At 40.2% G+C, this 21,793-nt stretch overlaps 1 protein-coding gene across 7 annotated transcripts in view; it reads left to right on the plus strand.

The window, feature by feature from the left end:
- LOC148719614 (uncharacterized) overlaps window positions 1-21,793 on the plus strand; it is a 32,476-nt gene that overhangs the window by 6,559 nt on the left and 4,124 nt on the right. For 3 of the 7 annotated variants that reach the window (XM_088738744.1, XM_088738743.1, XM_088738746.1), the window contains 11 exons: window positions 980-2,186; window positions 3,141-3,260; window positions 6,335-6,436; window positions 7,109-7,219; window positions 7,393-7,494; window positions 7,922-7,999; window positions 11,071-11,172; window positions 17,848-17,958; window positions 18,986-19,096; window positions 20,349-20,450; window positions 21,006-21,116. In XM_088738744.1, coding sequence (XP_088594870.1) covers window positions 980-2,186; window positions 3,141-3,260; window positions 6,335-6,436; window positions 7,109-7,219; window positions 7,393-7,494; window positions 7,922-7,999; window positions 11,071-11,172; window positions 17,848-17,958; window positions 18,986-19,096; window positions 20,349-20,450; window positions 21,006-21,116 — 2,257 coding nt within the window. The remainder of the gene's footprint in view (window positions 1-979; window positions 2,187-3,140; window positions 3,261-6,334; window positions 6,437-7,108; window positions 7,220-7,392; window positions 7,495-7,921; window positions 8,000-11,070; window positions 11,173-17,847; window positions 17,959-18,985; window positions 19,097-20,348; window positions 20,451-21,005; window positions 21,117-21,793) is intronic. The other 4 variants (XM_088738747.1, XM_088738748.1, XM_088738749.1 and 1 more) reach the window with 4 other exon arrangements.

The raw sequence follows: 21,793 nt of genomic DNA on the forward strand, positions 1-21,793 counted from the left end.
ATAGTTAGCACATTAGTACCTTAGTACTCGGTACAGACAACCCATCATGGCTTGTTCTGAATTTGCTCAGTACGTTAGTACCTTAGTACTCAGTACAGACAACTCATCACAGCTTGTTCTGAATTTGCCTAGTACCTTAGTACCTTAGTACTCGGTACGGACAACTCATCACGGCTTGTTCTGAATTTGCTTAGTACGTTAGTACCCTAGAGCCTTAGTACTCGGTACGGAAAACTCATCACGACTTGTTTTGAATTTGCTTAGTACGTTAGTACCTTAGTACTCGGTACAGACAACTCATCACAGTTTGTTCTGAATTTGCTTAGTACGTTAGTACCTTAGTTCTCGGTACGGACAACTCATCACAGCTTGTTCTGAATTTGCTTAGTACGTTAGTACCTTAGTACTCGGTACGACAACTCATCAGGACTTGTTCTGAATTTGCTTAGTACGTTAGTACCTTAGTACTCGGTACGGACAACTCGTCAGGGCTTTGGAAGGTTTATTACTCAGCCGTAAGACCTATTTGTTGTATCTTCTTTTTCAACCAATATTTTCCTAAATTTATAATTCCTTTGCATAGATGTAGATAAGCAAATAAAAGAAAGACAGAATTTTTAGGTTTATAATGGGCAAGAACAGCAGAACTTAGACAAGTCTTAAGTCGGCTTAATTTTAATTGTACGTTAATCACCCGTACTAAGTGAAAAACAAGAAAAAAAGAATCCTATTTTGGGCATGGTCTATACAACTGTAATGGTAGTTATCAGTGAGTAATATTGCAGTGACAATGTAGATCTCTAAAGCAACTTAATATTCTCCTGGTTTAAATAATTATGTCTCAATCTACTTGTAACCAACTTTGTGGCATAAGATAAAACTTGACTATAAGTTTACTTAAGAATGTGGACATCCATAATTGTGATTTATTACTGGTTTACCTCTTATTTTCAATAGCATTCTTGTTTTGTTGTTATAGGATTCCACTACTCCTAGTGTAGCCTCTACATCACAGGAAGGCCAGGAAAACAGGACACTGAAAGTCACTTTTCTGAGTAGTGAGTGGAAATCATCAACTGATGGAGACGTGTCAACTATCACCCGAGAGCTAGCCATCCAGTTAGCTAAACACTCTAATGTTGATGTTAGTGTCTTACTACCAAAATGCAGTGAAGAGGACAGGAGCAGTGCAGAAAGTCACAATGTGAAACTCATTGAAGCAGGTACAGTTCCTGGTTTAGAGCCCGTTTATTGCTTGTCATCTCCTCCCAGAAACCATACAATGGACTGTGTCATTGGTCATGGAGTCCACCTTGGCCGACTAATTGCACTTATGAAGAGAAATTCAATTTACAGTCACTGCAAATGGATTCAAGTTGTTCACTCTGCTCCTGAAGAAGATGGAATGTACAAAAACATTTCAGAAGGTGAACAAATGCAGCAGACAGAAATAGAACTTTGTAAGATGGCTGATCAAGTAGTTACCATTGGACCCAAGCTGGCAGATGTTTACAAGCGTTACCTTTGTCATGGTAAACAACAAAGAAATGTTTTTGACCTTACTCCAAGCATTTTCTCACAGTTTTTGGAAGTAGAACAAGCCACTGAAGAAAGAACAAGATTCTGTGTTCTTGTTATTGGAAGTGGTGACAGCCATGAAGATTTCAATGTCAAGGGGTACGACATAGCTGCTAAAGCAATTGCTGAGATGAAAGGTGAATCCTATGAACTCAAGTTTATATGCCCACCTGGAGGAAAAGGAGATGAAATGGCAGAAAAGTTGCTCCGCCATGGCATTAGTCTGAATCAGCTTATTGTTCGTAGCTTTAATGATAGCAGAGAAGTCCTAGCCAACTTATTCTGTGAAGGGGATCTTGCAATAATGCCATCCAGGACTGAAGGATTTGGAATAACAGCTCTCGAAGCATTATCTGCTGGTCTACCCATACTTGTCAGTGGCAATTCGGGACTTGGAGAAGCTCTGAAGGAAGTGCCTCAAGGCTCCTACTGCGTGGTAGACTCTGACAATCCTAAAGACTGGGCCAGAGAAATCAAGAATGTATGTCAGAAAAAGAGGGAAGTGCGACTAAAAGAGGCAAGGTTTCTTCGTGCAAACTATCTTCAGAAGTACAGCTGGGAGGAGCCTTGTAGAAGTCTTGTAGAAAGGATGTACAAACTCACATTTGGTAAGCTAATCTCCTTTAATTTTTTTAACAAAATTTATTTTCATTCAATAAAAATTAATTTTATCTTAGAGAAACTAAAAGTTTGTGTTAATTTGATGTTTTTGGTGAAGGCAAAAAAGCACAAGAACAGAAAATGCAGTTGCTTTTGATTAATACTAATCACTCAATAGTACTTAAAGCTTAACAGAATCTTGTCTTATCCTCAAGCTTTGTGAATGTAATTGAAAATTAATGCACTCTTCTTTTTTTGCTTATTTGGGTTCATTAGGAAGGCGATCAATCTTTCCAATCAGAGATATGAGGCCAACCTCCATCTTTGTAGCTGATCAGCCTCCCAAACAACTTAGAAAAGGATTGTCTCATGTTGCTCCCCATAAAGTTACAATAATATCAGGATATAATTATAGTATTGATAGACCAATTCATTTTATAACATAACCAAAGTAAAGCGCGCGCTCTGATTGGTCAATTTAGCGTCCCCCATTTGCCCATGGGTGTACGCTGCTGACATGAGCAAAGACTATTTTTCCGCGCGCGCTTGTTTTTTCTGGTCGCGTAAGATTTGTTAAATAAAAGGGAACTCTTTAGCTACAATGTATCAATGTTATGTTATTAAACAAATGGTAAACACCACAGCGTACACTATTGAGTTATGGATGCACTTGGGAGGTTTGCTAAGTACTCAAGAAGCTAGAGTCGCTCTTGGCTATCGCCTCGAGCGACTCTTACGCTTCTTTCGTACTTAGCAACCTCCCGCGTGCATCCATAACTCAATAGTGTGCGCTGTGGTGTTTACCATTTGTTAATCAAAATGGTTCCAAACCTTGTAAGCCCTACAAAGGTCACCACTAGTCCAAAATTTTATGCTAGAATCATGTACCTATGAGCTGGCTTTTACCAGTTGAGTTAACTAATAGAGGACTCTACTAAAATCATTCAAATTGCATTTTGCAGCTGCAGAAGTCCCCTCTGGTGGTCGCTCGCCACAGTCAACTATGGAATGTGTGCAGTCTCCTCATCCTACTATCACTGTATCTCAAGACAAACTCGTTGATCAAAGAAGTTACACTCAGAGTGAGTATTAAGTGCAACAAATAAATTCAATGTTATTTAGGATACTTAACAAAAAGTTCAAGTGAGAATAAAGTAAATTGTAATAGAATTTTGTGGAAGCCTTTCATTTTTTTATTTAGGATTTCTGTTAAATTAAATGTTGTGATCAGAAAATGTTACATTCTCGAAAAATGTGCTGTAATTTAAAACGTAAAAAAATTGTAAAATTGGTATGTTTGGTAGTTAATCCATGGCAGGCCAAAACAGATATCCACCTTCTGAACATTGTCAGAATTCATTTATTGGAGCCAGTGCTTTATATGACAGAGGACTTGTACACCAGAGAAGTTATCCTCAGGATAAGATTGGAACATAACTGGGAATTTTTCCACCATACAGAGAGGATAGTATCTATCTATCTATTGTACCATGTGTTTTGAGTCCTAGGTGTTCTGCAGTCCTAGGTACCAGTTCCAATCCTCCTTCTCCACTTGTTTGCCTTGCTTGTAGACATGGTGGTAGTAAGTGTAGCAATTGCCAGAACATACTACAGTTTCCTCAAGGAAGTTTTTCTTAAATATTTTGTCATATACTGCATGTAGGGTGCATTTGTTGTGGTGCGCTATGCATCATGGTCAGGGTAATAAAGTCTCCGGTTGTTTTCCACTCAAATATGAAGTTGTTGTAGCTCTCTTGCTCCCGCTCGAGAAACCTAACCTGGTGTCAGGAGCAGGATCAGAAAAACAAACAAACAAACAAACCTCACGCCCAAAAGACTGCCAATGCAACCTGGGAAAATGGGCAAACTGCAACTCCATGCAGTTACTCAAAAGCACACTCGCACTCATTGAACCTGAGGCGCATGGCCAACAGCAGGCCTCTGAAAAAAACTCTCAATGATGATGCGCCTCCAATGATACAACATTAAAGTAACATACAAGAAAGGCACATCACTCCTCATAGCTGATACACTCTCCAGAGCTACACTTACCACCACCAATGACTCCAAGCAAACCAATTTTGCGGTCTTCAGGGCTGACATTGACAACCACGTGGAAGACCCACAGATCACCTCCCAAACACGTGACGATATCAAAACCTCCTCAGCAAATGATCCTACTTTGTCTGCCCTAAGCAATACCATAATCCTAGGCTGGCCCACACAGAAGTCTAACCTTCCCCAAAGCCTCCACCCATTTTGGTCCTATTGCGATGGACTCACCACCCATGATGGGATCATCTATAAGGGGAAGCAAGTATTCATTGCGTTGGCTAAAAGGAACTATGTGCCTCAGAAGGCACATGTTCCACACTTTGGCCCAGAGTCAATCATAGGACACTGTCAAGATATCATATTCTGGCCCGGCCTGCGGATGGATATACGGAATGCTTGCCAATTGTGTGGGATATGTTCCCAATTTTAAACACAGAATTCGAAAGAACCCATGAAGAGCCACCCCATCCCACAGTATCCTTGGCAATTCATAAGCCAAGAGCTCTGCATGTTTGAGTCGCACACTTACCTTATTACTGCAGATCACTACTCCGACTTTATCGAGGTCGACGAGGTCGAAAACACTTTGGCCAGCTCTATTGTGTCCAAAACAGAGGCCCCTGAAACACTCTTAACCGACAACGGACCTCAATTCATTGCAATTGAGTTCAAAGCACTTTGTGGAAAATACCAAATTCAACACATTATCAGCTCCCCCTATTGGCCAAAAGGAAACAGCAAAGCAGGAGCCACCGTCAAGATAGTGAAGTGGATTCTAAAGAAGCCAGGACCCCGCCATCTACAAGAAACCCTCCTCACCTATCACAATACCCCCCAGGCAGGACACATCATGAGCCCAGTCCAAAGAAGCATGGGGCAACACATCCGTGGACTACTCCCAGTCTCCCAAGCCCTCTTAATGCCAAATGACAACACCGCAGCATCTGTCCAGGATGCTATTGCAGCAAAACGTGCAAAGGCCAAACAACACTATGATATGACAGCAAACACCAATCTACCCCCATTTGGAATCGGAGACTTTGTCTATGCCAAACCACAAGTCAGGCCCTTGGCTTTATTGGCTTGTCACTGCAATACCAGCTCCCAGATCTTACATTATTGAGACGCCCACAGGGCTAACAAGAAGACACGGGTGCCACCTGTGTCCAGCCGCACCCCCACCCCCAGAGGCCCTAATCCCACGCTCCTGGATGAAACAATTATCTGCCAAAACGCCACCCACAATTACGGTTGACCACCCTTCAAAACAACCCAAGCCGGTTCCGCCACCATCTTCATCCAAAGGACCAAGCCAAACCATCAACTTGGGCAACTCCTGATAAAACAGTCCCTACATCACTAGCAGCATCACCTCAGAAAGCTCTGCCCTCTGAAGCCACCCCACCATCCCCAATGGAGTTGAACCCTACAGGAACTGCAACACACTCTTTGAATAGGTTACACATCCAATCAAGTCTGAGGGAAGGAACTCTGACCAAGACCAGATCAGGACGGGTGTCTAAACGTAGTATACGCCTTGACTTGTGAACTGCCTGTTTCCCCCTTTCAGTCATGTTGAACAGAACATGTAGTGATGACATAGACATCTTACAACATTCTTCAAACTCTTTTTCTATTTTTCTTTTAGACTTAATTGGTTTATTATTCATTTTCTTTTAACTGGCTGCTGTACTAGTATGCTGTGAGACCCAGCACTTGTCACATTTGCTAGTCTTACAGCCTGAGAGTGCTACAGAACCCCTGTTCACTTTTCATACATTTTGTTGCTACTGCTAGAGTTGTATTTATCCTGTTCCAATGAAAAAAAAAAAAAGAAAAAAAAGGAGAAAGGGAGATGTTATGGTGCGCTATGCATCATGGTCAGGGTAATAAAATCTCTGGTTGTTTTCCACTCAAATACAAAGTTGTTGTAGCTCTCTCGCTCTCGCTCGAGAAACCTAACTCAGTTAATGACTTTTTTTACTATACTATCATGGTGAGATTGCAAAGTCCATACACATACAACACTGTAAGTAATGTAATAAGATAATTATGACCATTAAGTGTCTGAATGGCATTTTCGGTTTCTTATCCATATCAGGCCAGAACAGACGTCCACCTTCTGGACATGGTCAGAATCCATATGCTGGAGCCAGTTCAACAGATTATGGAGGATTTGTTCATCAGGAATGTCATTCCCATGGTAAGATGACAAAACAACTGGGAACTTTTTACCAAACAGTGAGGATGATATTGTTAAGCATGTGCCAGCTACATACTGTATGTTATAAGTTTGTGAAGAGTGTTGGATTCATACTCTGGGTACTGTAGTTCTAGTTACTCTTTCAGTGCCTCCCTTTCTACTCCTCTGCCATGCTTGTGAACATGGCAGCAGTTGGTATAATAGCAATTACCAGTAACCCCCACTGTAACAGTTTCCTCAAATAAGGTTTTCTCAGAGCTCATCACTGACAAGAGGTGTGAAGAAGATGTTAAAGAACTTGTGTGAGCGCAACTCGCATGTGTGTGCTTTGGGATCACGTAGTTTAATAATATTGTAAGCAAATCACACGGACCTTTTTGTTTCTGATGTGTGCAATTTTCTTAGAGAAGAGTTGAAAGTTTTTCAGTTTTATCGATTGGCATTTTGTTTAACAGCTGTTGTTGTTTACCGCGAGTCTACAGTTTTCCGTGTTGGAATTAAAGTGTCTGTTTGGATTTTCCGTTTCGCTTCCGAAGAAGATGCATACCCTATTGACACCTCTGCATTACTTAAAATGGAAGCTTTCACTTGACATCTTTTAAGGTGTTTGAACCCCCTTTATTTCACAGAGCAGTTGTGGATTAAACTTGTGTTTTGCTTTTACATCAAAAGGTTTCTCTAGCTATGGCTTGCCTGCTCCTGTAGCAGTGAATTACAGTCAGGGGAATCATCCTGCAGCCTTTGTAAATCCAAATAATCAGGGAAGCCAAACCTTCCCTCAGAGTAAGTACAAGAAATTTGTGATAATTTTTTTTTAAGGATTAAGTGGAGTAATAATAGCTAATATGTGGCCTTTATAGGGCTCTGTGTAACTTGTTAGTCATAATGTATGTACAGTACCCTTGATGAGTTTTATTACTACAGTTTCATGGTGTTTGGTTTCTTATCCATATCAGGTCAGAACAGACATCTATCTTTTGAACATGGTCAGAATCTGTATGCTGGAGCTAGTTCAACACATTACAGAGGACCTGTTTATCAAGGATGTCATCCTCAGGGTAAGATTGAAAAATAACTGGGAATTTTTCCACCAAATAGTGAGGATGATAATAATAACATAATGAGCATTTGCTAGCTACTGTATATTAGGAACTTGTGAAGAGTGTTGGACTTTGACTGGGTTCTGTAGTTCTATTTGCTCTTTCTAGGCTTCCCTCTCTTCTCCTTTGCCTTGCTTACTAACATGGCAGTAGTTAGTGTAGCAATAACTAGAGAGAACTACTGACAGTTTCCTCAAGGAAGGTTTTCTTGAAGCTGCTTACTGATACAAGGTATACCCTTTTGTCACCCTTACATTATTTTAAGTGCTCAAAACTTCATAAGGTGTTTCAACCCACTCCATCACACAGAGCAGTTATGAATCGAAGTTGTGATACTCTTTGACATCAAAACGATCCACTAGTTATCACTTGCTTGCTTTTTTAGCAGTGGATTCTAGTCAAGGGAATCTTCCAACAGCCTTTGCAAATCTGAGTAACCAGGGAAGCCAAACCTTCCCTCAGAGTGAGTGCAGAAAATTTGTGGTTATAGGCCATTTTGCAGTTGGGTACTTAATTGCCGAGCCTTTGATTTGGAGTGAGGCTAAAGGTGACCTTGTTGAGATAGAGATCAGTATCTAGTTAGCATGATGACAACTAAAAGTAATTTACATTTGAAAAGCAGCAACATTTGTATCATGATGTGGAGGGTCCCCAATAGGGTTCTTCAATCCTGCCATCCCAACCGTAATTTTCCCTCAATCCCTCAATCCCGACGGCTTTTACCGGCTAATCCTGGTCCCGGTCATATTTTCTTAATTTCTTACCTCAGCAAAATTATCCTTGAAGTTCTGTTTCAGATTCCCTCACAGCAGACCCAAGCACTTACTATTACATTGAATTAGCTGTATCTCTCTGCACTAAAATGATGATCTAGTTAATTTGTTTTTCATGACTGGTTTTAAACGAGTTTCGTCAGTCAATGAGTCATTTTTATGGTTTTTATAGGTGGTTTTTTTGGGCTTTTTTTTTTTCTTTTTTTCTGTTTTGCCTCGTTTGTTCGATAACACCTGCCCCCCGGATCACTTCGGCGGTCCCTGAAAAAAGTGTCCCTTGGAGATGATAGTGATCAATGAAGAGCATTAAGGGTACATATGATCACGACGTACCACAGCAAATTCACTGTTCACTACACACATGGCAAGTCACCGTCAATCGCAACTGAGAAGACAGTTTGCTCATTCACAATTTTCAGCCATGGCAACGATCAGCTGGAAATTCCATAAAATCAAGTACAATTGTGCTCAACAGATACTGAAATATATATTCTTATCGACCCCAGTTTAACCAGTGCTACATGTTCCGGCTCAAAATGCTGTAATCACCGGTAACCAAAGCGTACTATAAGAGGTTGAAATAAGAGCCTGTATGGATTTCAATTTCAAACGAAAACTATTTCTGTTTTCCTTTGAAAAGCTACGATAAAGTTCGAACCTCTCTAAGTGGTGTCCTTTTTATGTTGCCGAAATGCTTCCATAAGCCATTTGAGCGATTTTGATGCGTATAAAGAGTACGCGTCACTGTATTGTAGCTTTCAAAGGAAAAACAGAGTTTAAATTTTAAATTCATACAAACTCTTATAGTATGCTTTGGTCACCTGCGGCTAAATTAATGTGAAATGTTTATTTGATGATTGCTATCATCTAGGAGCTTCTTTACCAATTCGCTACAATTAATCTATAATTCTGCCATTGAAGTGAAGAGCTAGAGACCATTTCAAGCAAAAAGTTGCCTCGCGATCCAATGATGGAATTCAACCAACATCATCATCGGCATCTTCATTATTAGTAGACTCGTCATCCAAATCTTTGCTACTGCTTGAATCATACTCCAGTATGCCATCTTCCTCGTCTGCTTCTTCAGCTTCGTTTCTCCGTTGTTCCCTGAAGCGTTCACAGGAGACTGACTCGCCCTGTTGCACCTCTCTCTGGTAGAGGTAGGAAGGCAGGGTTCCAGCTCTTGCCATTGTTGTCTCTTGTCTGACAGAGCACTGAGGCACTGCAGCACCAAACGTTTGTGCCCAGTCCCTCATAACTTGTACACAATGTGGTGTCATTGGTACAGCTGGCTAGGGTTGTACAACAGGCATGACCGACAGAAACATTGCGCGTTTGGGCACAGGATACCAAGACTTTGGATTTTTAAAATAGATCGCCGCCCAATGGGTTGTTCTCTTGATACCTTCTGCGGCTGCATTTCCAAAGTTTCTTGCATAATCCAACACTATTTATAGCCTGCAAAAAGGGCCACCTCTTGTCAGTTTTGGCTACTGGGGACGTTGAACAAATCAAAACGTACAACTTAGAACCTTTTAATAGCGAATGCGGGAAGGATTATAAGAAACGGTTGTATTTAGAAGAAAACAACAATCAATGGAAACATGATGGTACGTGAAATTGCCCTTTACTCATTACTGATATTAATAGACCATAAAAAAGCGTCATTTTTCACTGTCAGAGTTCTCGCAATTCATTGTCTTCATTCGCAATGTAATAGTTGCAAAAGTCCAAATTAGTAAAGGCAAGAAACAGAACTTACCCAACTGTTTCCCAGACAGACTTTAATGTGTTCTCCTTCCGTGAAAGTTGTGGCTGAAATTTCTCCTTACAAAGAACGAATTTCCACTCTTCCCCTTCTCATAAAACAAAGCTACGCAGCTAATAACATCGACAACATCATTGTTAATGTTAACCAACATCGCTAGGGTGCATTAAACTACGCAAACGATAACTTAGCAAGTCTCCCTAGCATTGAGTATCCCACGTGCACCGATCAGGATCTGTATAAACTTGACACTAGAAATATCATGGTCAACAAATAACAAAGGTCACAAAGACATTGTCAAATTGGATTCTCATTATGGCCAAGGTGTCCAAGGTTCACGAAAATAGACCACAGATCACCATAGGGGTCACAGAGCAGCGTGATAGGGTTGTGGAAAACGTGGTTGTCAACTAGGTCATTGTTTGGCTATTTCCGACCATTTCCAACGTTAATAAGATGAGCTAGCTAGCCAAGATGACAGCTTCAGCTTGATTTGCTTTGCATATTTTAGACTCTGAAATTCCCGAATCTCGGTTTCTTTAAAGCAACATTTCCCCATTTCCGCCTGTTAAAATCACCAAATCCCGTGTCCCGGTCATAAATACAATCCCGAATCTCGTTCCTCTCTTCTTTCAAAATCTCGAATCCCGGCCTTCATATAAACCAAATCCCGGATCCCGAAAAACCTATTGGGGACCCTCTGATATGGTCACCTTTAGCCTCACTCCTGGTCAAAGTCTTGGGAACCAAGCATGCAATTGTAGATTGGAATCTTTGTTTTAAGAAGTATGTGCAGTAAAATAGTGACTGATAACTAGCCTTTTATTGGCTACTGCACTGTTTATACCTTTTGTCATTTATTGTGGAGTATCTAATGATTTTATGGCTTCACTTTTATGGCAAGACCAGAAATTCCAGGAGCAGAAATATTGTAATAAGATAATTATAATACCAAGTATCTAATTGGTATCTTTGATATCTGATCCATGTCAGTTCAGAACAGACATCCATCTACTGAACATGGTCATTATCCATTTGTTGGGGCCAGTTCAATATATAACAGTGGAGTTGTTCATCAGGGATATCAACCTCAGGGTAAGATGTCAAAACAACCGGGATTTTTTTTCTAAACAGGAAGGATGATATCGTTTGGCAATTGTCAGGTATTGTATATTAAGGTGGCTCGTACCAGTTTCCTCGCGCGGTGAACAGGTCACTCCTGTGTGACGCGTGAGAGAAACATGGGAAAGAAGTGCGAGATCAAAAGATGAAAATTCAAAACAAAGATGGCAGCATGTGGAATTTTTTCTACTTTTGTGAGAAGTTTACCTAAGAGCTTGTATTTGATGTGTTGAGTGGCTACTGTGAATGCAGGAGATAGAAACTAAGATAAAGAAGACGAGTTTTGGAGAAGTAAAGGTTGCTTCACTTCACATTTAAAAGAAATATTCAACTGATATGAAATCTTGCGACAGCGAAAAAAGAAGAACTCAAGTGAAGGATAATCTACCTAAAGAAGAAGAAGACTTTGAAACTTCAAGGAAAATAATATGTTATAGCCAGAAGTCATGTGTAGGATTTTTAAGATGAGCAGGGGAGGCTGTCTTTGACGGCTGTTTAATGATTTTCTTAGCAGTAAACGTCTGTAAACATCAGATCATAGGTGCTTGCGTGAGCACATGCAATTGTCAGCGGTAGCTAAAACAGATCATGAGCAAATGTCGATCTTATAGAATCCAGATTTTTAAATGCACGAGAATGCACGTGGAAATTGCTAAACTTACAAAAGCTATTACATGAAAACAAGTCCGGTGACCCCTTCTTTTTATTGTTCCAATATGATAATAATGTCGAAAGGAATCATCAGAAAAAAGAACTAGAAAATTATACGGAAGGAAATTTGCGATGTGTGAAAATTGCCTTTTTTGTAGATTTTCTGAAATTCCGCTCCGTAGAATTTTTTAAAAATCTCTGTGCATTTTCCTTTTGAAGTGCCAAAAGCAATCACTGAAAAAAATCAGGGGGTCACCGGGTTAGTTTTCGAATTATTTAAGCCACAAGCTAAAAAATGTGTCTGAATAAGCCTATGAAAGCATTGCCATGGAAACTGCTAGTGATGAAATGACACTTATTTTTGGATAACCAATGATTAGGTAATTCAACCCTGTAAAAGTGTTCAACTGGCCTTGGTCAGTCTTTCTGTTGTATTCTTTCAAAGTTACAAACCATCAAAAAGATGAAAACCGGTACGAGCCACCTTAAGAGTTTGCTATGAGTGTGGGATTTTGACTGGTTCTGTAGTTCTTGTTACTCTTTGGCAGGCCTCCCTCTCCACTTCTCTTCCCTGCTTGCAAAAATAGCAGCAGCTTGTGTCACTAGCAGTTACCATTTAAGTACTACTGTACAGTTCCTCAAATAAAATTAATTTTCTCAAAGCTGCTCACTGAAAAGAGGTATACCATACTGACACCTTGGCATTTATTTAGTTAAAGTGCTACTACGACCAAAATTGCACCTTTCCTTTTCTCCTCAGAGGTTGAAAGTACTTACCCTAAGTAACAAATTTGCCAAATCTTAAGGCAAAACTCCATCAAGAAGTAATATTATTTTCCCTGTATATGCACAATCTAAACGGCCACCATTCTTTGAACTACAAAACTCCGCGCGAAGAAGAAGAAACTCGGTCGAGAACGGAAGTGACGTCAATGACTCAACAAATGTGGCTAATTTGGTATGCTGAGAGGGAGTTGTTTTTCTGGTTCCACAGGAAAAAAGGAATAAAATTCGAAACAATTGTTCCCCAGCTTTCTTTTGCGTATTTCTTGTAAAGGCATGCCTTCGCGATGTTTTCGAAGTGAGTCGATGACGTCACAACTAAAACCGCTGTAGTTATTTTTGCGGGCTCTCCAATGTGTGTTAAAGAATTGGCTCACGGTCTCAAACTTCAACTCGTTTAATTAGAACATTGTGAACTCACAAACAACTTACAAGAGGCCATGGCGAGGAAAACCAGAGAGAGACAAAACAAGTTGGCGCGCACGTGTAAGTACTGAAATCTGATTGGACGCTAAGACAATGCAATATCGTCACACCCTTCCTTGTTTTAAGAAAAGAAAGTAATCACTTCGTAACAGGAACGAACAAGTAGCTAAGCACTTAACGATAATGTAACCGAAAGCTCTAAATGCGGTGTCTTTCTAACAATGTCTTTAGTAACAGCTTAGTCAAAATCACTTAGATACAACAAAGTCTTTCAAATGGCTACGTGGTCTGGAGGTCCGACCACTGCGAGTAACTGGTAAACCCACTGGCTTTAAAGGCATAGACGATGTTGAAACATCTGCAGGATTAGGACTTGAGTTAGGTTGTCCTGTTTCTGTGGGCCTTTTGGGAGGTGGAGATTCCTCAAATTCCTGTAAGGTTCGTCGCACTGGTTCACTAGGAAGGAGTAGTGCAATGGGCGTTATATCTGGTATGCTGGTGGTCACAGGGTTGTTACTGTTACTAGAACCTACTGGTTCTTTGCTGCTTCTGAGATGTCTCCTATTTCTTCTGAAAAGTCAACCATCCTCAGTTCTCACATATGATCTCACATAGACTTGCTTTTCTACTCGCGCCTTGTACCATTGGTCAGACTTATCTGTTGGCTTGACACGCACAACATCTCCACTGTTTAGGGGTGGTAGTTCTTTAGCACTAATATTGTAGTATTTTGCTTGCAACTGTTTCCTTCTGAAGAGTTTATCTGGGACCTCTTCCACCATCTTGGGCTTTAGTAGTTAACTGGTGGTTGGTATCAGTGTTCCATGTCATAATTGGTTACAAATTGCTGGAAATCATGGGAGTTGAATGGTGGACCATTGTCACTCATCAGCTTACTGGGAATCCCATGCCTCGAGAGGTGTTCTTTTAGGGTATGAATGATTTCTCTGGCAGTCTTGTCTTTGAGTGGGTCGATCTCAAAGTAGCTTGAGTAGTAATCCAAAGTGCAGAGATAATCTCCATTGTCAAAATGAAAGATGTCAACTCCAGCTGTTTCCCAGGGATGGCTTGGGATCTCATGAGAGATTAGTGGTTCTTTGGACTGTTCTCTCGTAGCTGGCACAAATCTCACACTTAGAGATGTAATCTTTAATTTCAGCAGGCATTCCCGGCCAATAGACAACTTCTCGAGGTCTGCGAAGGCAGCTTTCAATACCAGAGTGTGCACCATGTAAACGTTCACGGATTTTAAGTCTGAGACTTGATGGAATCAGGCATCGAAGACCTTTGAAGAGAACTCCATCCTGGGCTGTCAGTTCTTCTCAGACATCAAAGTAGGGGTGAAGTTCCATTGGCAGATCATCTTTCTTCTCTGGCCAGCCCTTTAGGATAACTTGTGTGAGGGACTGTAGGACAGGGTCGGCTGCTGTTTCTTGCTGGATCTCTGCAAGTTGTGGTTCTGAGATGGCTAAGAAATCGACAGCATGGATACGCTCAACCTCTTTTTCAGTCGGGGTGCGATTGGTGGTTGACAGATAGGCTTGGGACAAAGTATCTGCTAAATACATTTCAGGACCTGGCTTGTAACGAATCTCTACATCGTATTGTTGTAGTCTCAGGAGTAGGCGCTGAAGTCGTTTCGGTGCTGACGCTAAGGGTTTCTTGCAGATAGTCTCCAATGGCTTATGGTCAGACCACAGAACGACTCTTTTACCATAAACGAAGTGATGGTTATGCTCCACTCCAAATACTTGGGCTAGTAATTTTTTCTCTATTTGGGAATAGTTCTTCTCACTGGCTGTGAGAGCTCTACTCGAGTATGATACAGGTTGCCCATTCTGCATTAATACAAATCCAATACCACTGGAGGATGTATCTCCCTGGCCTTCCACAGGTTCAGCAGAATTAAAATATCTCAGGACTGGAGCTGAAGTGACAGCATGCTTGATACTTTGAAATGCTTCTTCTTGTGCTGCTGACCAACTCCATTCAACATCCTTGTGGGTTAATCTTCTCAGTGGCTCAGAAAGTTCTGAGAGCTGGTTTGGAAACTTGGAGAGGTAATTCACTAGGCCTACTAGTCGTCTAACTGCAGCTACATCGTTTGGTCTGTCCATTTTCAGTATGGCATCGACTTTCCTTGGGTCAGGTTTCACTCCTTCAGGTGTAAGAACATGACCAATGAAGGGGGTTTCTGAACACTTCAGTTGTAGCTTCTCTCAGTTAAGCTTCAAATTTCTCTCCCTGCATCTGTCCAACAGCTTCACCAAATTAGTATCATGACCTTTCACAGCTTCGTCAATGCTTATACCACGGCCTGTAATAAGGATGTCATCTGCAATCTTGTATATTCCATTCACACCTTCTAAATTCTGATCCAGTTTTCTCTGAAAGTATTCTGGTGCGGGAGAAATTCCAAAAGGCATTCGCAGGTATCTGTATCAACCCCGCAGAGTTTGGAATGTCGTTAACTTACTGGATTCTTCATCTAACTGTATTTGCAAAAAGCCATCTTTAAGGTCTGCTTTGGAAAACACTTTAACATTAGTTAACTCCGGCAGTATGTCTTCAATGACTGTTAGCGGGTAGTGACCTCTTTTCAGGGCCTTGTTGAGATGCTGAGGGTCACTGCATACTCTGAGCCTGCCATTTGGTTTTTCTGTAACAACTAGACTAGACACCAGTCGGTTGGTTCGTCTTCCTTAACTATTACACTTGCTTTCTCCAGGCTAGTCAACTCATCTTTTAGCCTATCTTTCATCGTTAGAGGCACGCGGCGAGGGGGCATAATTGCAGGTGCAACAGTCATATCTACTTCCAGGTGAAGAGCTCCTTCCATACATCCTAAGCCTACGAATACATCACTGTAAGAAGTAGTAACTTCCTCCATGGTTCGACCCTGACAGGTACTTTTAACCACTGTCTCAGTAACATTTAAGATGTTTTCGTGCTGAACGGTGATCAATCCCATTTGCTGGGCTGGTGTAGCCCCACGAAGTGGAGTGTAGTCTTCGTCGATGACCACAAACGGAACACGGTATTTCTTCTGATTTTTCGGGTTGCGCAACTGAATTTTTGCCACACCCTGTACCTTTAAGTTAGCTTTAGAGTAGGTGGTTAATTTTACTTCGGTTGTGTCAACCATAGTACCTTTCGGCAGGAATTTCCGAGGTAACACATTACACGAAGCTCCAGAATCAACTTGCATCTTCACTAACAAATCTTTGATTGCAAAGTACATGAATATTGTACTCTTGAATTCGGACATTTCCAAGGTATTGACAGCATTTTGAGAGGACACAGACAAGATTTCTTCAGATGAGTAACTTGGGTTATTGCTGTCGGCAAGCTGATGGACCTTTCTGGGCTTGGATTTTTGGGAAGGCTTCTTGGATTTGTTTCCACATTTTACAGCAAAGTGATTAGGTTTTCCGCACGAAAGCAGATTTGACCATATGCGGGGCATTTCGCTCTATTACGCTCATGGTGATGGCCACAAAACTTACATTCTTCGATGAGCTGGTTGTTATTAGGGAGTTTCATCTTTTCCTTGCGTGAAGTTGAGTTTTTAGACTCTGATTTCGAGACTAAATCAATCTCACCCAATTGCTGGCTCGGCGTCATTTCTTTGAGCTGTGCCGACGTAGCTTCTGCGGCTCGGCAGATATCTACACATTTCGACAGAGTAAGCCCAGATTCTTGTAATAATTTCCTTCTAACAGCGTTTTCTCTGACTCCACAGACAGTTCTATCGGGAATTAGATGGTCTCTCAAGGTTCCAAATTCACAAGTTTCGGCGAGAGCTTGCAAAGCAGTCACATACGTATCGATTGATTCTGTCTGTTCTTGTGAACGGTTGTTGAATTTGTATCTCTCATAAATAATATTGGTTTTGCCGATGCAATGCGTCTCCCACAATTCCAGGACTTTGGTCATGTTTGATTTCTCCTCTTCACTGCTAAAAGGTAGACCATTATGGATTTCGAGAGCTTCTTTACCGATGCAAGTGATGAATGTTGCAACGCGAGGGCGACTTGTTTTATTACGAAGGTCGGTCACCTCTTCGTAAGGGTCCCAGACTTGTTGCCATTGTCTCCATTCTTTAGACAAATTTCCACTGTGCATTGCCAGTTTAGGCGGTAGAGACACATTGCACATAAATGGAGAAGCCATTATAGTGCTTGTCGAAGGTGCGGTAGCACTAGAGGTCGCATTACCATCACTCGCCATATTTGACTATATTTTGATGGGGTCAACATGTGAAACTGCTAAATCCGTCAATGAAAAGTGGCTTGTCTTTAGCAAACGGGGTTCCGGTCGGCCACTCCTGACACCATATAAAGAATTGGCTCACATTCTCAAACTTCAACTCATTTAATTAGAACATTGTAAACTCACAAACAACTTACAAGTAGCCATGGCGAGGAAAACCAGAGAGAGACAAAACAAGTTGGCATGCATGTGTAAATGCTGAAATCTGATTGGACGCTAAGACAATGCAATATCGTCACGTGTTATTCGAGAAATGGAGGAAGAATTCTTAACGTCTTTGCAGCGCTGTTTTTAAGGAATAACGTTGTCAAATTTGAGAAACTTACGCTTATTCTTATAGTTTAGGGTCTAAATGTGAAGTTAACACCAGAAAATTTGGAAGATAAAATGCAAAAATTTTGTCGCAGTAGCACTTTAAATTGGAAGCTTTTAGTTAACACTTCTTAAGAAGTTTCAACATATTCCATTTCACAGAGTAGTTGTGGATTAAACTTGTGTTTGCTTTTACTTCCTAAGGTTCCTTTAGCTATGGCTTGCCTGCTCCAGTAGCTGTGAATTATAATCAGGGGAATCTTCCTGTACCCTTAGTAAATACCAGTCACCAAGGAAGCCAAACCTTTCCTCAAAGTGAGTATGGATAGTTTGTGATGATTTGTTTTTTTTAATGCCTATAAGTCCCAAATGGAGGCTGGGTGCCTGGCAGACCTGGGGGCCACATGCAGTCACAGTCACACCCCAAGGGGTTTTGGGGATGGGAGGGAGGGAATGTGGTGGACTGCAATCCTCAACAATGACAATGCTATGCTATAGAACAGTATGCACGGTTAACAAATACCCCCCCAGACAAGGACAGCCCCAGGGCACCAATAACCACATGACAGCTGCAAACCCTACAGAACACAACAAAAGCTGTATGATAGCTGACAGACATGGGTAAACAATGCACGAATGGTTAACAATTACTCCCTGGACAAGGACAGCCCCAGGGCACCGAAAACCACATGACTGCTGTAAATGCAACAGAACACAACAAAGGCTGCAGGATAGCTAATAGATGGTTAAGATGTTAACAAAATGCTCGCAAAAGGCTACTGACCAGATTTGCTACTAGTTGTTAAATATGTGTTTATTTGTCTATAAGCCGATAGGTTTTTTCACAGAACTTTACCAAACTCTCGAAAATTTGAGCTAGAGAAGGGTCCTTGGCTTATAGCTGAGTGTTTTCCCAAACAAAATTTTTCCAAAACAGCAAATTTAAAGGAAACGTAGATTTATTGGTCTAAAGTAAGATTTAGTGTACAGCATGTTAGTATTTTAGTTTAAGAAATACACTTTTGTAGCTAATCAAACTTTCATGGTGAACACTAAGTTACCATTTATTATGTAGCTGATACCATTGATGAGTACTTGATCAGAAAAGAGGCCAATGAGTGAGTGCTGCTTTCAAACATGTAGCAGAGACTACCAATTGATAATGACATACAGTGTCTGAAACTAATAGCAGAAATTCTACAAGTGATTTTGTAATTTGATATTGCTGCCAATTTATAATTGTCTTTTTATTGGGTACACTACTGTACCAACAGGATATAAACATGGGACAGAGACATTCATAGTGACATTTCATACTTGAATCTTTTTTTCTGTTCATTAGGTTCTTTTCCATATGGTGTACCTCATTTGTCAGTTGGTCACAGTCAATCTCTGTCTCCTTCAGCTGTCACGAGAAATGAAGACCCTATTCATTGGAGAAGTCACACTCAAAGTGAGTAGACCAGTAGGGCTGAGAGTTAGAGACTGTCCAACTGAATGACAGTTTTTGTCTGAAAATGAGTGATTACTTATGATGTTGGTTTAAACATTTTAACTTTCCTTTATACCTTGTGTCTTGTTGAAAGACATTACATGGTGACCATCACCTGTTGTTGTTGTTGTAAACACAACAAAGTAAGCTTGAGTTGGCATGTTAGCCAGTTGATTTGTGTTGGCACAGTTGATAGAGCACTGCACCAGAATCACAGGTCAAAGGTTCAACTCCTGTACAAGCCTAATATTTTTTCAAGCTTTATTTTCACAACTCTTAACCCTTTCACTTCCGAGATCTCATTACTTAGTAAATATATCTTAGACATTTTGTTGTGTAGTGTTGCTGAGTATTTTTAGGAGTTGTACGGTATTTTGACAAGCCCATAGGGCAAGTCAAAATACAAGTAATGAGTAAAAACGCCAGTAAAAATAAAGTAATGAGTAAAAATACTCAGCGATACTACACAACAAAACGTCTAATAAGTTATATATTATCCAACATGCCAAATTGTTATTTCAATGCAGGAGAATTTCGCGGCTATTCATTTACAGGGAGTGGATGACAGAAGTATGCTAAGCGGAACGAAATTGGCGCATTGTCGTATTGTTATTTATTATTTTCTTCAGTAACTGAAGAAATTTCCTGGTTGTCTAACTTTATTTCTTTGTTCAAGTCATCTAATAAACTTGGATCTATATTTGCCAGCCATTCTGACTCTCCATCGTCAGAAATATGATTCAAATTGTCCATCATTTTTTTTCCTAACTTCGCTTGCGCAATGTGAGAAAACCTGTCTAACTGGTTCTCTGGAGTACAAATACTGCATGATATTTGTACTCGTCTATGGCACTAGCATCCAACACACATTATACAATGGGAAGTTATTGTTTGTTTTATAAATTGCATTACCTATTATTTACTAAACCTGATTGGAGTTAATTATTCCATAGCTTTGTGATAACAATATAAATATTTAATAAATCTCACATTTACAAGAAAAATGTTGAAAGACATGTTTTGGCATTACTCATTCCATCTTCAATTTAATGTGTAGAACTGTTGACTTTTTTTGTATACCCTATTGACACCTTTGCATTTCTTCAGGTGCAAGCTTTCGTTTAACACTTTCACTTCCACTTAAGGTGTTTCAAACCATTCTATTTTACAGAGCAGTTGTTGATTACACTGGTGTTTTGTGTTACTTTGAAAGGTTTCAATAGATATAGTTTGCCTGCTACTTCAACAGTGGATTACAGGAATCCTCCCACATTTGTTAATCCCAATTACCAAGAGAGCCAAACCTTTCCACAGGGTGAGTACAGAAAATTTGTGGTAATTCTCTTTTGTACAATAATGTACATTATTAATGACTGATAATTAGCTTTTCATTGGCTTCTGATTTGTGTCAACTTTATGTCATTTATTGCTATTTTTATAGTACGATTTACTGTAGCCTGGTAGTATTTTAGTCTAAGGAATACATTTTTGTAGCTAATTAAACTGCCAGCTGCATTTGTGCATGCATGGTTAACACCAAGTGACCATTTTATGTAGCTGATATAAATAATCAGTACTTGATCAGAGAAGAGTTTACAAAAATATAACAGAGACTACCAATTGATTATGATATACTGTGTGTGAAACAAATGGCATAAATTCTACAGGTGATTTTAGAATTTGTTATTGCTGCCAATTTATCAATGTCTGTATAGTAGACACTTAATGAGATTGGTTAAAATTTTATTTTGGTCCTCTTTCGCTTGGTTTCTCATTTAAAGGACAGTACATGGTAACAAAGGATGCATTGATATCATCATGGGTATTTCTTGTAGAATAACGACATTTTTTGTCTGTGTTCTACTGAAAGGTTTCATCAGGCATGACCAGTTGCCTTCATTAGCGAATCAGAGTCAGCCATCACCCCAAGTCCCTACTTGGACTCATCAAGATCCTAGTTACCATAGTAACCACACACGGGGTAGGTTCACGGACAAATTTGCATATTCCCTTTTGAAATATGATTTGCATGCCTATTTGCACAGGGTCTGCTGCATTTGTGAGCAATGCAAGCCACGGTGCAAGCCATGTGAGCCATACAAACCATTTTTGCAAGTATTTTTTTTTTCTTTGATTGGTCCAGGGTCTAGGAGGTCGTTGATCATTTCACGCCCGACTATCACTCAACTATCGCTATAGACCGCCCGCCTGCCATCTTGAAAGCGGAGATGATCCTGGGGACAAGTATAAATGGTACACACTCCCAGGGTACTCTCTCTTTCCCTGCGAAATTAATTTTAAATTTATCTACAAAAGTGCTTAATATTGAAATATGCCCAGAAAAAATCCAAATCTTGCTTTGGTTACCAGAACTATTGCTGGTGCGTCAAGTATGAAAAAAGTAATGCTCTAAACATCTCTACATCATGCTAAGTCTTGCATCATAGTAATGGCTGTCCTGAGTTTGACAAATTTTTTTCTTTATCTCATGTTTTTGTTATGTAGAGAAAATGTTATCTATTCAAATTGCTCAGGATCCGCAAAAAATAGAAACAATGCAACAAGAATTAATTAAGGTTCAAGACTTAAGTAAAAAAATGTTCTGAGAAAAATGTACTGCTTCACCGCCCTACTGCTACTCCTATCATTCATTGATAT

The sequence above is a fragment of the Stylophora pistillata genome, chromosome 11 (assembly GCF_964205215.1).
Source record: "Stylophora pistillata chromosome 11, jaStyPist1.2, whole genome shotgun sequence".
NCBI lineage: Eukaryota > Metazoa > Cnidaria > Anthozoa > Scleractinia > Pocilloporidae > Stylophora > Stylophora pistillata.